A 15,380-nucleotide genomic window follows, 5' to 3' on the forward strand; every position below is an offset into this window, starting at 1 on the left:
TGGCCTGTGTGAGAAATATATCATTTAGTGACAACTTTGTGCAAAAAAAAAAAAAATTGTCACTTTCCCGCAACTTGTGTCAAAAAATAAAATATTCCATGGACTCAACATGCCTCTCAGCAATTACCTTGGGGTGTCTACTTTTCAAAATGGGGTCATTTGGGGGGGGTTTGTGCCATCTTGGCATTTTATGGCCTTCAAAACTGTGATAGGAAGTGAGGAGTGAAATCAAAAATTTATGCCCTTAGAAATCCTGAAGGCGGTGCTTGGTTTTCGGGGCCCCGTACGCGGCTAGGCTCCCAAAAAGTCCTAAACATGTGGTATCCCCATACTCAGGAGAAGCAGCAGAATGTATTTTGGGGTGTAATTCCACATATGCCCATGGCATGTTTGAGCAATATATCATTTAGTGACAACTTTGTGCAAAAAAAAAAAAAAGTGTTACTTTCCCGCAACTTGTGTCAAAATATAAAATATTCCATGGACTCAACATGCCTCTCAGCAAATAGTTTGGGGTGTCTACTTTCCAAAATGGGGTCATTTGGGGGGGTTTTGTGCCATCTTGGCATTTTATGGCCTTCAAAACTGTGATAGGTAGTGAGGAGTCAAATCACAACATTACGCCCTTAGAAATCCTGAAGGCGGTGCTTGGTTTTCGGGGCCCCGTATGCGGCTAGGCTCCCAAAAAGTCCCACACATGTGGTATCCCCATACTCAGGAGAAGCAGCTAAATGTATTTTGGGGTGCAATTCCACATATGCCCATGTCCTGTGTGAGAAATATATCATTTAGTGACAACTTTGTGCAAAAAAAAAAAAAATTGTCACTTTCCCGCAACTTGTGTCAAAAAAGAAAGTATTCCATGGACTCAACATGCCTCTCAGCAAATAGCTTGGGGTGTCTACTTTCCAAAATGGGGTCATTTGGGGGGGTTTTGTGCCATCTGGGCATTTTATGGCCTTCAAAACTGTGATAGGTAGTGAGGAATGAAATCAAAAATTTATGCCCTTAGAAATCCTGAAGGCGGTGATTGGTTTTCGGGGCCCCGTACGCGGCTAGGCTCCCAAAAAGTCCCACACATGTGGTATCCCCATACTCAGGAGAAGCAGCTGAATGTATTTTGGGGTGCAATTCCACATAGGCCCATGGCCTGTGTGAGCAATATATCATTTAGTGACAACTTTTTGTAAATATTTTTTTTTTTTTTTGTCATTATTCAATCACTTGGGACAAAAAAAATAAATATTCAATGGGTTCAACATGCCTCTCAGCAATTTCCTTGGGGTGTCTACTTTCCAAAATGGGGTCATTTGGGGGGGTTTTGTACTGCCCTGCCATTTTAGCACCTCATGAAATGACATAGGCAGTCATAAACTAAAAGCTGTGTAAATTCCAGAAAATGTACCCTAGTTTGTAGACGCTATAACTTTTGCGCAAACCAATGAATATACGCTTATTAACTTTTTTTTTACCAAAGACATGTGGCCGAATAAATTTTGGCCTAAATGTATGACTAAAATTGAGTTTATTGGATTTTTTTTATAACAAAAAGTAGAAAATATCATTTTTTTTCAAAATTTTCGGTCTTTTTCCGTTTATAGCGCAAAAAATAAAAACGGCAGAGGTGATCAAATGCCATCAAAAGAAAGCTCTATTTGTGGGAAGAAAAGGACGCAAATTTCGTTTGGGTACAGCATTGCATGACCGCGCAATTAAAAGTTAAAGTGATGCAGTGCCAAATTGGAAAAAGACCTCTGGTCCTTAGGCAGCATAATGGTCCGGGGCTCAAGTGGTTAAGGTAAAACAGGCGTGTTTTTTAAACCAGTGGTCATCAACCCTGTCCTCAGGTCCCACTAACAGGCCAGGTTTGCAAGATAACTGAAATACATCACAGGTGATATCATTTGCTGTTCAGTGATTGCAGTATTTTAGTCTGCATCTCCTCAAGGTAATACATAAAACCTGGCCTGTTAGTGGGCCCTGAGGATAGGGTTGATGACCACTGTTTTAAACCATAAAAAAATACACAACTCTGGAGCTTACAAAGTTCAACTTTTATAGAAAGTGAAGGCAATATCAGACATGAGTATTTATAAACTGTGTTTGATATTGCATTCAGCAGATGGGGTGATGTCACCCCTGGAAAAGCCAAATTTTGAAGATGCACACAAATTGCCTAATGTCAACATGTGCTAGCTGCCATCATGGGGGATCAATGGACGTGTTTTGTGGGTGCAACCCCTTCCTCTCAGCTACTTTATTATTGCGGAAGGGGTTGCACCCACAAAACGCGTGATCCCCCGTGATGGCAGATAGCACATGTTGACACATTGTGTGCATCTTCAAAATTTGGCTTTTCGATAATATGTCAAAAATTAGTCATAAAAACAACAATAAACCTGCAATAAGTTAGGGATTTCTGGGTGTTTTATAGTCTCCCTAAAACATCAATGATGTTCTTCATTTTGTTTTGAACATCATTGATGTTTTGCTTTATGTTTTCTAAATCCCTATTACACCCTATTATCTCCCCGATGAGGATCTGGGCACTTTCACTTGTGAAATGACATTCCTCTTCCACAACATCGCTATCACCTAAAAAAAACGAATAAATAAATAAAAACACACCATGTATTATAAATATGCAGGCATCCATCTCTTACCTGAATCTGTGTTCATAGACACTCATCTGTTGTGGTGACAATTTCTATACCATCTCCCTCCTCCTCCTCTGTTTGGGTTTGGTGGATTTCCCCTTCTTCCTGAGGTGGGGGGTCCATGGTCTCCTCTGATGAGTGGTGTCCTCTGAGGCTTTTCTCTCCAATGTGAAAAAAAATAGGTATACTTAGTACACAGATATTTGATGGCAGAAATAGGAATATGAAACATTGCTTGGAAGTGGGGTACAATTGTCTGTTTTGGCAGAGTCCCAAGATGAAGAAATATTTTTCGTCCTTTGTCAAGCTTGAATACTTACCTGTTTTGTGCAAGCTTCACAGATGGAGACACCCCTATAGTATCCACTGGAGCACCTGTGTGGGCCCCTAATAAAAAGGGTGTTCTTGTGTCCCACACTAGTACTCCAGCGTCCAGATGTGTAAACAGCTGCTGAGTATCCTCTCCTCTCAGTACTCTCCTGATCCTTCTATACTGATCGTGCTCCCTGATTTTGAGGTCTGACCACCGTTTCCTCAGTTGATCCTTGGATTGCCGTACCCCAAAATTCTTCTGCAGACTCTTCACAACTTTCACCATGATCTTGGCCTTTCTCACATTTGGGTTGGGGTAAGGTCCATACTTCCCGTCATAGTCGGCCCTCTTCAATATGTCCACCATCTCCACCATCTCAACAAAGGCTATATTTGAGGCCTTAAATCTTCTCCTTTGGGATCATGACATTTCTGGCTCCGGCCTTTCTTCCTCCTCCTCGTTGCTGCTATTATCATGCACCTGTTGTGTCTCCGCCATGTGCTCTTCCCCACTGCGCTGAATGAGAAGGGGCGGGGAATAGACTAGAAAGAACGTCGGGGCGGGCGGAGTTTCATGCATGCACAGTGTACATAAAGCGTAACACGCGCGTGCGTCGTACGTACGATCTGTGAGCGGAGGAAGGAGTATTCGATCGTTATAACGAAGGTACCATTTTAACTTGGGCCTATACTGCTTATAGATTGAGACCTATATTGGGACAAGATTGTGTCTTGCAGAGAAAATGAATCTAGTCAATGATCATGACTTTATGCCAATATTCATTGATATGTTCAGGGAGCTGCCCTGTCTATGGCAGGTAAACCACCCACATTATAACAATAAACCAAAGAGGAAGGCAGCGCTGGATCAATTGCTGGAATTTGTGAAGCCGGAGATCCCCACGGCAGACATCCCCTATTTGAAGGCCCTAATTGGTGGCATGAGGAGCACTTATCTAAGGGAGCACAAGAAGGTCCAGGATTTCCAGAGATCAGGAGCTGCAGATGACATTTATGTCCCCAGGCTGTGGTACTATGACAGACTGCATTTTCTGGCGGGCCAGACTGAACCCAGGCCAGCACTCTCCACTCTTCCTTCCACACTTCCTTCCACCTCAGCTGAGGCTTCTGACACCCAACCTGGGCCTTCCAGGCAGCAACATGTGGAGGAGCCCAGCTTGAGCCAGGTATAACATTCTTCTAAATATTTCTGTTGGTCAACTGAATGATGTTAAATCTATGTTAGTTTTGATTACTAATTTCTGATTTCACAAAGTATTTTACATATCAATAGACAGTAGTGGCCACAAATGATTGTGACAAGAATGAAAAATGCTGGACTCAGAATGATAGTCTTTTCTATTTATTAACATTCAATTTGCAACAGTCATGTGCTGAAAATTGTGTGTGATTGATGAACAAAAAACTAAAACGGTGTCCCTTTTTCATACACAAGAAAGTCTCAGCTAGGAGGTGGCTGGGCCCAGTAGCCTGCTCGATACCCAGGTCCCTCCCCTCCGCCTTCAACCAAAAAGTGGCAGGAAGAGGAGTAACGTGAAGGAGGCATCAATTTGCCTATTTTGGAAGGCTACTGGGGCCCTCAGAACCCCCCACAGTGTTCAAGAGGACTTTGCATACATTACAGCCTGCAACATGTTGGAAATGGAGGAGGGCCAATGCCTAATATGTGAGTATCTCATCTTACAAGCCCCAAATAAGGGGTTGAGGGGCCATCTCACAAGCCAAAGCCACGTTTGTGAGTTCAACCATGGTCCTCCTCCTCCTCCACCAGGTCCTCCTCCTCCTGCCACACCTCCAACACCAGAGCCACAGCCTGGAAGGAAGCATCTAAGGAAGACCAGAGAGTGATGACCTGGGTTCAGTCTGGTCTGACAAAAGATGCAGGCTCTTGTATGACCACAGCCTGTGGACATATATGTCATCTTCTGCTGTTTATGATCTCTTGGACTTCTGGACCAGATTGTACTCCCTTATATATGGACTCCTCAGGCCAACCAATTTTGCATTAAAATAGTTGATGTGTGCCAAAGGCTTCGCCAATTTCTGCAGTTTCTCCAGCGTTGCCTTCCCTCTTTCTTTGGTTATGTCCTCTTAATTAAGGTATTTTTTTTCAATCATACTTACCTATGTGTTTTCCTTCAAAAAGGACAGTTTGTTTGTGAGGAGGCAGGTACATTTCAAAAATACAATGTGAAATTAACAAGAGACACCAAACAATCTCCTTGAGATTAAATAATACAAAATAATAATAGTGTTGTGGTAACTTGACACACAAAACACACACAAAACTATTCTGGAGTTAAAAAAAAAAAAAATAACATGAGATCAGGATTTAAAAAACTAAAAAAAATAATACAAAATCTAAAAACTTAAAGAAAAAAATTTGGGAGATGTGACAAATCAAAATATTATATTCATGAAATCACGATAAATAATAAAGAAATAAGTTTGTGAAAAGTCTGTGTGAATATGAGCAGCAAAACAACTTCATTCTTCTAGCATTATAAAGAAGAAGAGAGTGCGCTGCATTAAACCATTTAAAACATTGCAGCGTAACGAAAGTGTTATATCCATTACGAACGCTAATTTTACCAGACCGAGCAGTTCCGTCTCGGAATTTATTCTGAGCATACGTGGCACTTTGTGCGTCGGAATTGTCCACACACGGTCGGAATTTACGTGAACGGATTTTGTTGTCGGAAAATTTTATAGCCTGCTCTCAAACTCTGTGTGTCGGAAATTCCGATGGAAAAAGTCCGATGAACCCCACACACGGTCGGAATTTCCGTCAACAAGCTCCGATCGCACATTTTCCGTCAGAAAATCCGACCAGGTGTACAGGGCACTAGAGTTCAACGAAAGGCCTCCCGTGAGAGTATTATTTACACAATTATCCAGGGACCCGGCAAAAGCCCAGGCACTGCCGCAACTCATAGGGGAATTGGTAGACCAAAAGGTCCTAATACCAGTCCCAAAACAGGAAGAAGGAAAGGGTTTTTACTCGCATGTGCTTTTGATGTAGTAACCTTCCAGCAAATACTGCCCGGTCTTCAATCTAAAGCCATTGAACACAGCCACGGCACAAAAAATTTCAAATGAAGACAATCTACTCTGTCAGGAATCTGCTCCAAAGCGATTGTTTCATGGCAAAGATGGACCTAAAGGATGCCTATATGCACATCCCAATCAGGGAAAGCTCCCAAAAATTTCTCTGCATAGCAGTATGAATGGGGGAAAGGGTCTATCGCTTTCAAAGCCGAGCCTTACCCTTCGGCCTCTCCTTGGCCCTAAGGATCTTTACCAAGATCCTGGTAGAATCCCTTGCACTACTAAGGCTGTAATCCATAACAATTATCCCATACTTAAACGACTTGCTGTTCAGAGCACCAACAAAAGAGAAACTACTAAGACCTAATAGTGGTACAACAGTGGTTATCCCCATTGGGATGGATTATCAATATGGAGAAGTCGAATCTCTCTCTCTCAAGAAATCTTGTTCCTAGGTTACACTATCCATTCCAATGAACAGAAAATTGTACTCCTACAAGAAAAGGTCGATCTCATTGAACAACGAATGGCACAGATGCAGACAAGTCTCCCAGTTACAATAAGATAAATAATGTCAGTTTTAGGACTTATGACGGCCTCCATCCCGGCAGTCAGATGGGCCAGGTTTCACCAGAGACCACTCCAGTCCTTCCTCCTTCAAAATTTGGGGAGAAAAGGCTTAGAGGACAAGGTGTACCTTCCAGACAAAATAAAGCAAGCCCTATGGTGGTGGAGAAACCAAGCCAACCTAGGAGAAGGACTGCTGTGAACCTTCCCAATTTCACGCATATTGACTACAGATGCCAGCAGTCAGGGATGGGGGGCCCATTTAGAGGGACAATGGGCGTAGGGTGTCTGGGCTCAACTAGAGAGACAACACTCATCCAACTACAAAGAACTCAAAGCTGTAGCCAGAGGAATCTCAGCATTCCAAAGACAACTCAGAGTCCAACACATACAGATCAAGTTGGACAATATAACCAATGTAGCGTACCTAAACAAACAAGGAGGGACTAGGAGTCCCATCTTGATGAGTATAGCACAGGAAATATTTTCCTGGGTGGAGGAGAATCTGGAATCTCTCTCAGCAATCCACCTCGAGGGAGTGCAGAACAACCTATCAGACTTTTTAAGCAGATAGTTCATCTCACAAGAAGAATGGTCACTAGATCCAACAGTGTTTACAGAAATAGTCTCCAAGTTGGGCCTCCCTGAGATCGACTTATTTGCCAATAAGGCAAACACCAAACTACAAAGTTTTTTTCTCACTAAACCCAAGAGATCAGCCGGTGGCAGTTGACGCCCTCCAGAATGCATGGACCTTCAGGCTATGTTACGCCTTCCCACCTCTATATCTGATTCCAAGAGTCCTTTCCAAATTCAGGACAGAACAGACATCTCTAATCCTAATAGCCCCATTTTGGCCAAAGAGGGCAGGGTTTTCACTTCTGCTATCATTAGCGGATCGACCACACTGGATGTTACCTTCCAGTCGGAACCTACTATCCCAGGGCCCAGTCCTGCAACCCAGTCCAGCCATGCTAAACTTAGCGGCATGGTATCTGAAACAGAGATCCTGAAGTCTAAGGGTCTATCAAACAGAGTGCTAAAAACTCTGCTACAAAGTCGCAAACCAGTTACAAGAGCCATATACCTGAAAGTCTGGAGGAAGTTTAACCTCTGGCTTACAGAGAGGGGGAAAAGGGAATATGATTCTCCAACGATTCTAGAGTTCCTGCAGGAAGGTATTGATAAAGGCCTATCCTTAAGCACATTTAAGGGACAGGTTGCAGCCCTATCAGTCTACTTGCAGCGTTCCCTACAACAGGATCCACTCATAAACAGATTCTGTAAAGCAGTTTGAAGACTACGACCGGTGTCTTGTCGTAAGATTCCGACATGGGACTTGTCTATCGTGTTAAAAGCAGTCATTAGAGAGCCCTTTGAGCCATTATCAAAGGCCTTCTTAAGACTGATTACCCTCAAAACTGTATTTCTCATCGCAATGACATCTGCTCGCAGGGTCAGCAAACTACAGGCTCTGTCAGTTAGAGTGTGCTTTATGCAGATATTGGAAGATAGGGTTATTCTTAAGACTGCCCAAGCATTTATCTCCAAGGTTGCTTCTAACTTTCATAGAAGTCAGGATATAGTGTTACCCTCCTTCTATAGTAAACCATCAAATAGCAAGGAGGAGCAACTACATCTGCTGGATGTCAGGAGATGTCTCATAGGCTATTTGGAAGCTACCAAAAGCTTTAGAACATCAGAGACCCTGTTTATCCTCTTCTCAAGGAATTGGAAAGGTAGACAAGCTTCTAAAGGGACAATAGCTAGATGGATAAAGATGGCCATCTCAGAGGGGTACAAAACTTTACACTTGGACCCTCCACAACAGTTGAATGCACACTCAACAAGGGCATTAGTCACGTTCTGGGCAGAAAGAGCCGGCGCTACCCCAGAGCAAATATGTAAGGCTGCCATGTGGTCAAGCATGTCTATGTTCATTCGAAACTATTGATTGAACGTTTTGGGTAGTCAAGATCAAGCATTTGAAAGGAAAGTCCTCCAAGCAGTGGTCCCCCGCTAAAATTGTACTTGTTCATCCTCTCAAGGGCTGGCCTGGAAGACGACTGGGGAAAAATTAGAGTTGGACTTACTGGTAACTCTGCTTCCAGGAGTCTTCCAGGACAGCATGTTCCCACCCTTTGTATGTATAAGATGATTTGTATGTACGGTTTAACTATATTTCAGCTCTGTCCTTTGGTTCTTGGATAAACTGACCAGATGCCTGAGGAACCGCCTTTTAAAGAGCTGGAGGCAGTGTGTTTCCTAACCGTGGGAGGAGCTCCATCTCTCAAGGGCTGTCTTGAAATACTCCTGGAAACAGTTACTGGTAAGTCTAACTCCGGTTTTCATGATATCATCACTCACAACGCTGTCGGGCAGGTGTTGTCATTTTACATACCGTAATTACAATATATTTGTAAGTATCGCATCAAGCAATAAAACTTTGTTGTGGTAAGACATTGGGCAATGGTTTTTTGTTCTTTCATTTTATGAGCACACTGGCACTTACCTGGGAGCTGTATTTCTGAAAGAGGTGACTCTCATTGCTGTTTATACGGGATCCATTCGATGCAGACCTGCTCCCCTGTTATTTACCATGCTATGGTAGCCTCTTATGATGTGGAGGCATACCTTCTGGTAAGCAGCTTTTTCTGACGGTGGTAGTCTCTCACTCAGAGGAGCAGTGTTTGATAATAGAGTATCGGTGGAATTACAGTAAAGTGGAAAGATTTTTTTTCTTTGCATCATGGATGGACAGCATGCTTGTTTGCACTATTTCTGAAGTTTATGCTATCTGGACGTTATGCATTTTAGGAAATTATGCACTATAGCACTTTTCTGAAAGAGTTTTTAATTAATTGGTATATGAAATGTTTATAGTTGTTTAGATTTGGTAGTATAAAAATAATCTTTCTGTTTCAATGTATTTATTGGCTAAAGCCACAATGTAAGAAATCAAAAGCAAGCATATAGATCGCCCTCACAGGGGCTGATGAATAATCAGGAATTACAAAGGAATCCAAAAGGAATACAAACATAACAATCATAGTTAAACCTTTTTGTGATTGGAATGATATTGAAGGATAATTAAGGTGAAATGGAAAGGGAATAGAAAAAGGCCATACACCACAACCTACTCAGTCCTCCCAGTGGTGGTCCCATTCCTGAGACCAACCCCAAAGGATGGAGTCTGTAAAAACAAGAAGAAAGGTAGGATGGAGTAAGAAAAGACAGAGTCTAGAGAAGGAAGGAGAAAAAGGAAGGAAAAAGAACCCAGACTCAGATACGCCGCCGGAAGCAGTCAGAGAAGGCCCGAACAAGCCGATTGGAGTGAGGGAAACTCATAGGAAATCCAAGGTTCCCAGACTTTGAGATATTTGGGGTGTGAGTCGTTCATGATGCTAGACATCTACTTCTTTAAATTGTATAATTTAAATAAAAGCATAAAAAATAACTTTGGAGAGTTTCTTAATGCAAATTGAATACCTCTAAAACATGTCTGAAATGCATGTTAACACTATAGGCAGATTATTTAGCTTTCATCATTTACTTTCATTGACACCACTGTGAGCTTAGCTTTCACACAATCATAACTTTTCAAGTTCAAAAGTTCAACTTTTGAAATAGATGCACAATATTTTTATCACTGAACATCTATTCTTAAAATAGTCTATATTTTAACTGCCCAGGGATCAACTGACACACCTAGCAGTGGATACTTCTTGTGGAATATTTGGGAATGAAACCATTCTATTCCTCGGTTCAAACTCGGGAGTTGTCCTAAAATATCGTCTTAATCCCAATGTTGATGGAACAGATGTAGACCACTCTGAAAAAAGTACCTTACTTGAGGAGATACAGACATACCCTGCAGACAGGTATGCAGAAAATTCCTACTTGATGTAAACCATGTATTTTCTAGGTATAACTGTCATATCTTCCTCATTCCTCACCACCCAGATGTGGTAAGAGAGATGAACAACCATGGATTCTTGGTCTGGAAGTTGATAAAGAGTCGGGTTCTCTCTTAGTAGCGTACACCAGATGTGTGGTGAAAGTGCCCCTTGCACGCTGTCAGAGACATAATGGCTGCATAAAGTGAGTAATGATGCATTTTCAACCTTTAAACGTATTTACTTTATTTTCATGCAAACCTGAAGTGTATTCAGTGGGAATAAATGAGAAGCATCACCATATGTGGGTGGCCAGGAGAATGCAACTGTATTCAGTTAATTTTTTCAAACCTTATGCAGTTACATAGGTAGAATATATTATTATACTTTAAATTATTCACAGCAGTTTAATTTTAGTAACTTAATGAAAATCAATACAAGGTAGGGTCTTCCATTACCATTATTACAGTAACTTTTTCTTGTATTGAAACTGAATAAAAATGTTTGCTGGCTCTTTCAGAAATGCAGTTTTCAGCCTGTATTATTTAAATACTAGATTTCTAAATATTTTGGGCTTTTCGGCATAAGCTCTGACAATACAGTAGTGTTTCTCATTCTTGCTTTCTTCACAGGAGTTGCCTGGACACACGTGACCCTTACTGTGCATGGGATCCAGAGAATAATCTTTGCATTTTTACACCACTTAGAACATGGTATGCTCTTTAATCAATAACAAAGTTTCCCTTAAAATACATTGGCTACATGCAAACATTACTTATTTCAACCTGAATATCTAATTATTTCCTGTGTAGGCAAATTGAAGTGCTCATATAACAAGCAACTGCGATGTGGAGCAAGTTTAGCTTTACAACTACTGTTATAAGTTGGAGTCTTCCGTCAAATTAGTAGTGTAACTTAAGTTAATTCTCTGTATGTTTTTAAGAATAATATACAGTAGATGGAACAATTGCTCCCTTAGTTCATGTTTTTCAAATTTAGCCTCTCAAATATTCAATTGGGTTGTGTTTTTGTAGGAGAGATAAGGAGAAATTTAAATCTGTGACAGGGACCCATTGCTGTGACAGGGACCTCTGGCTAGTGAACAATATCCAAATACAAAAAAAATATATCAATCTATGTAGATATAAAATGTCATTTGGAAAGCATGCAAACCAAAATAAACATGAATGGGGATCAGTGTACAAAAAAAATTTCTGTCCCCGCTCTTAAATAAAGAAAGTTGTCAATCTATGTTAATTAGTAAGGGCAAGATTTAGGCTAGCTTCACATTTGTGCATTTCAGGAACACATGAAAAATTGCACACATCCGGCAACACATAAATAAGCACAACCTTTTTTCAGGTGCAGGACGGTGCTATAAATTCGCACCCCAACACACTTGATAACACATGCAATTTTATGTATGCCAAAACACATGGTAACAAAGTATCATGCAATTTGGAGAAGCACAATTAAAGGGGTTGTAAACCCTCAGGGTTTTTCACCTTCATGCATTCTATGCATGAAGGTGAAACACCTCCTGTAATGCAGCTGCCCCCAAGAGCCCCCCTTTTACTTACCTGAACCTAGTCTTTCCCGCAAAAGGGGACAAGCACACCAGCTCCAGCTGGTGTCTTGGGTCCTGATTGGATTGATTGATAGCAGCGCAGCCATTGGCTGCCGCTGCTGACAATCGAATCCAATAATGCGGGAGCTGGGGGCGAAGCTGAGTCCTGCTGTCTGTGTCAATAGACGCAGCAGCAGGACACGGGAGCATGCCCGCACGAGTGCCCCGAGGGAGAGTGCTTCTCCAGCGGGGCACACGAGAAGAGAAGGAGCCAGGAGCAGTGCTGAGGGACCCCAGAAGAGGAGGATCGGGGCCACTCTGTGCAAAACCAACTGCACAGAGGAGGTAAGTATGACATGTTTGTTTTTGTTTTTTTTTAATCCACAAACCTTTACATATCCTTTAAAAAAAAAAAAGCAATGTACTTACTTTGTGCAATTTTCATGTAGGGCAGCCCATTGAAATAAATGGGCTGCCCTAAATGAAATGTGCGAATAACATGCGTGCTCTGTAGGTGTGAATGGTGCCACAGTTTTTATGTCATATGTGAAATACTTGCAGCTCCAGTAAAAGTGTTTTCTTGTTTTGTATACAGCAAGGAATGGTTATGCTGGGGTTTTTTTTCATTCACCCCTGTGGGCTGAATGAGATAAAACTGAAAGATTGCCATACCAAAACAAGCGATGTTGGTGAGGCGATCTCCCCAGCTGTGCTATTGTATTCTGACAGGGGGACTGCCAGTGCTGATCGGATGCTGGTCGGATGCAGGTGTTTCCAGCAAGACAGTTCTCATGACCGGCTTTTGTCATACAGCTGTAAACATTATCCGAGTATTGGCTGATTCAGCAGAATTTTTGGATCATGTGTAGGGATGGGCTGACTGTTCCAGGGTGCCTTTGGCCAATTATGGCTCAGGGGGTTAAGTACACGCCCCACACTATATAAGGCCGCCTGCGTGTCGGCCCTGTGTAGTGTGTTGCTGGCGTTATAGAGAGATAGATAGAGAGAGAGAGAGTGTGTGTCATTGCATTTACTTTAAGCAGGCAGTTTATTTAGTTAGCTAGATCTCACTGCAGACCGTTCCTGCTGTACTATTTCTAATCTACTTCAGGTAGGCAGTCTATCCAGTTTAGCTAGATCTCACTGCAGACCGTTCCTGCTGTACTATTTCTAATCTACTTCAGGCAGGCAGTTGATCCAGTTTAGCTAGATCTCACTGCAGACCGTTCATGCTGTACTGTTTCTAATCTACTTCAGGCAGGCACTTGATCCAGTTTAGCTAGATCTCACTGCAGACCGTTCCTGCTGTACTATTTCTAATCTACTTCAGGCAGGCAGTTGATCCAGTTTAGCTAGATCTCACTGCAGACCATTCCTGCTGTATTATTTCTCAGCTACTTCAGGCAGGCAGTTGATTCAGTTAGCTGCAGTGTATTTCATATATATATATATATATATATATATATATATATATATATATATATATATATATATACACATACATATACAGTCAGACTGCTATATATATATATATATATATATATATATCCACTGTATCCAGTTTCGTTAGATCTCACTGCAGACCGTTCCTGCTGTACTGTTTTTAATATACTTCAGGCAGTCAGTTGATTCAGTTAGCTGCAGTGTATTTCATATATATATATATACAGTCAGACTGCTATATATATACAGTGGGGACGGAAAGTATTCAGACCCCCTTAAATTTTTCACTCTTTGTTATATTGCAGCCATTTGCTAAAATCATTTAAGTTCATTTTTTTCCTCATGAATGTACACACAGCACCCCATATTGACAGAAAAACACAAAATTGTTGACATTTTTTGCAGATTTATTAAAAAAGAAACTGAAATATCACATGGTCTTAAGTATTCAGACCCTTTGCTCAGTATTTAGTAGAAGCACCCTTTTGATCTAATACAGCCATGAGTCTTTTTGGGAAAGATGCAACAAGTTTTTCACACCTGGATTTGGGGATACTCTGCCATTCCTCCTTGCAGATCCTCTCCAGTTCTGTCAGGTTGGATGGTAAATGTTGATGGACAGCCATTTTTAGGTCTCTCCAGAGATGCTCAATTGGGTTTAAGTCAGGGCTCTGGCTGAGCCATTCAAGAACAGTCATGGAGTTGTTGTGAAGCTATTCCTTCGTTATTTTAGCTGTGTGCTTAGGGTCATTGTCTTGTTGGAAGGTAAACCTTTGGCCCAGTCTGAGGTCCTGAGCACTCTGGAGAAGGTTTTCGTCCAGGATATCCCTGTACTTGGCCGCATTCATCTTTCCCTTGATTGCAACCAGTCGTCCTGTCCCTGCAGCTGAAAAACACCCCCACAGCATGATGCTGCCACCACCATGCTTCACTGTTGGGACTGTATTGGACAGGTGATGAGTGGTGCCTGGTTTTCTCCATACATACCACTTAGAATTAAGGCCAAAAAGTTCTATCTTGGTCTCATCAGACCAGAGCATCTTATTTCTCACCATTTTGGAGTCCTTCAGGTGTTTTTTAGCAAACTCCATGCAGGCTTTCATGTGTCTTGCACTGAGGAGAGGCTTCCGTCAGGCCACTCTGCCATAAAGCCTCGACTGGTGGAGGGCTGCAGTGATGGCTGACTTTCTACAACTTTCTCCCATCTCCCGACTGTATCTATGGAGCTCAGCCACAGTGATCTTTGGGTTCTTCTTTACCTCTCTCACCAAGGCTCTTCTCCCCCGATAGCTCATTTTGGCCGGACGGCCAGCTCTAGGAAGGGTTCTGGTAGTCCAAAACGTCATTTAAGGATTATGGAGGCTACTGTGCTCTTAGGAACCTTAAGTGCAGCAGCCTTGCCACAATTCTGTCTCTGAGCTCTTCAGGCAGTCCCTTGGACCTCATGATTCTTATTTGCTCTGACATGCACTGTGAGCTGTAAGGTCTGTGGCTTTCCTAATCAAGTCCAATCAGTATAATCAAACACAGCTGGACTCAAATGAAGGTGTAGAACAGGGATATGCAATTAGCGGACCTCCAGCTGTTGCAAAAACTACAAGTCCCATCATGCCTCTGCCTCTGGGTGTCATGCTTGTAGCTGTCAGAGTCTTGCTATGCCTCATGGGACTTGTAGTTCTGCAACAGCTGGAGGTCCGCTAATTGCATATCCCTTGTGTAGAACCATCTCAAGGATGATCAGATGAAATGGACAGCACCTGAGTTAAATATATGAGTGTCACAGCAAAGGGTCTGAATACTTAGGACCATGTGATATTTAAGTTTTTCTTTTTTAATAAATCTGCAAAAATGTCAACAATTCTGTGTTTT

At 42.0% G+C, this 15,380-nt stretch overlaps 1 protein-coding gene across 4 annotated transcripts in view; it reads left to right on the top strand.

The window, feature by feature from the left end:
* Positions 1-15,380, top strand: part of SEMA6B (semaphorin 6B) — a 1,880,978-nt gene that overhangs the window by 1,850,218 nt on the left and 15,380 nt on the right. For all 4 annotated transcript variants that reach the window (XM_073594847.1, XM_073594838.1, XM_073594868.1 and 1 more), the window contains 3 exons: positions 10,298-10,486; positions 10,569-10,706; positions 11,134-11,214. In XM_073594847.1, the coding sequence (XP_073450948.1) occupies positions 10,298-10,486; positions 10,569-10,706; positions 11,134-11,214 (408 nt within the window). The remainder of the gene's footprint in view (positions 1-10,297; positions 10,487-10,568; positions 10,707-11,133; positions 11,215-15,380) is intronic.

This window comes from Aquarana catesbeiana, linkage group LG01 (genome assembly GCF_042186555.1).
Source record: "Aquarana catesbeiana isolate 2022-GZ linkage group LG01, ASM4218655v1, whole genome shotgun sequence".
In the NCBI taxonomy this organism is placed as follows: domain Eukaryota; kingdom Metazoa; phylum Chordata; class Amphibia; order Anura; family Ranidae; genus Aquarana; species Aquarana catesbeiana.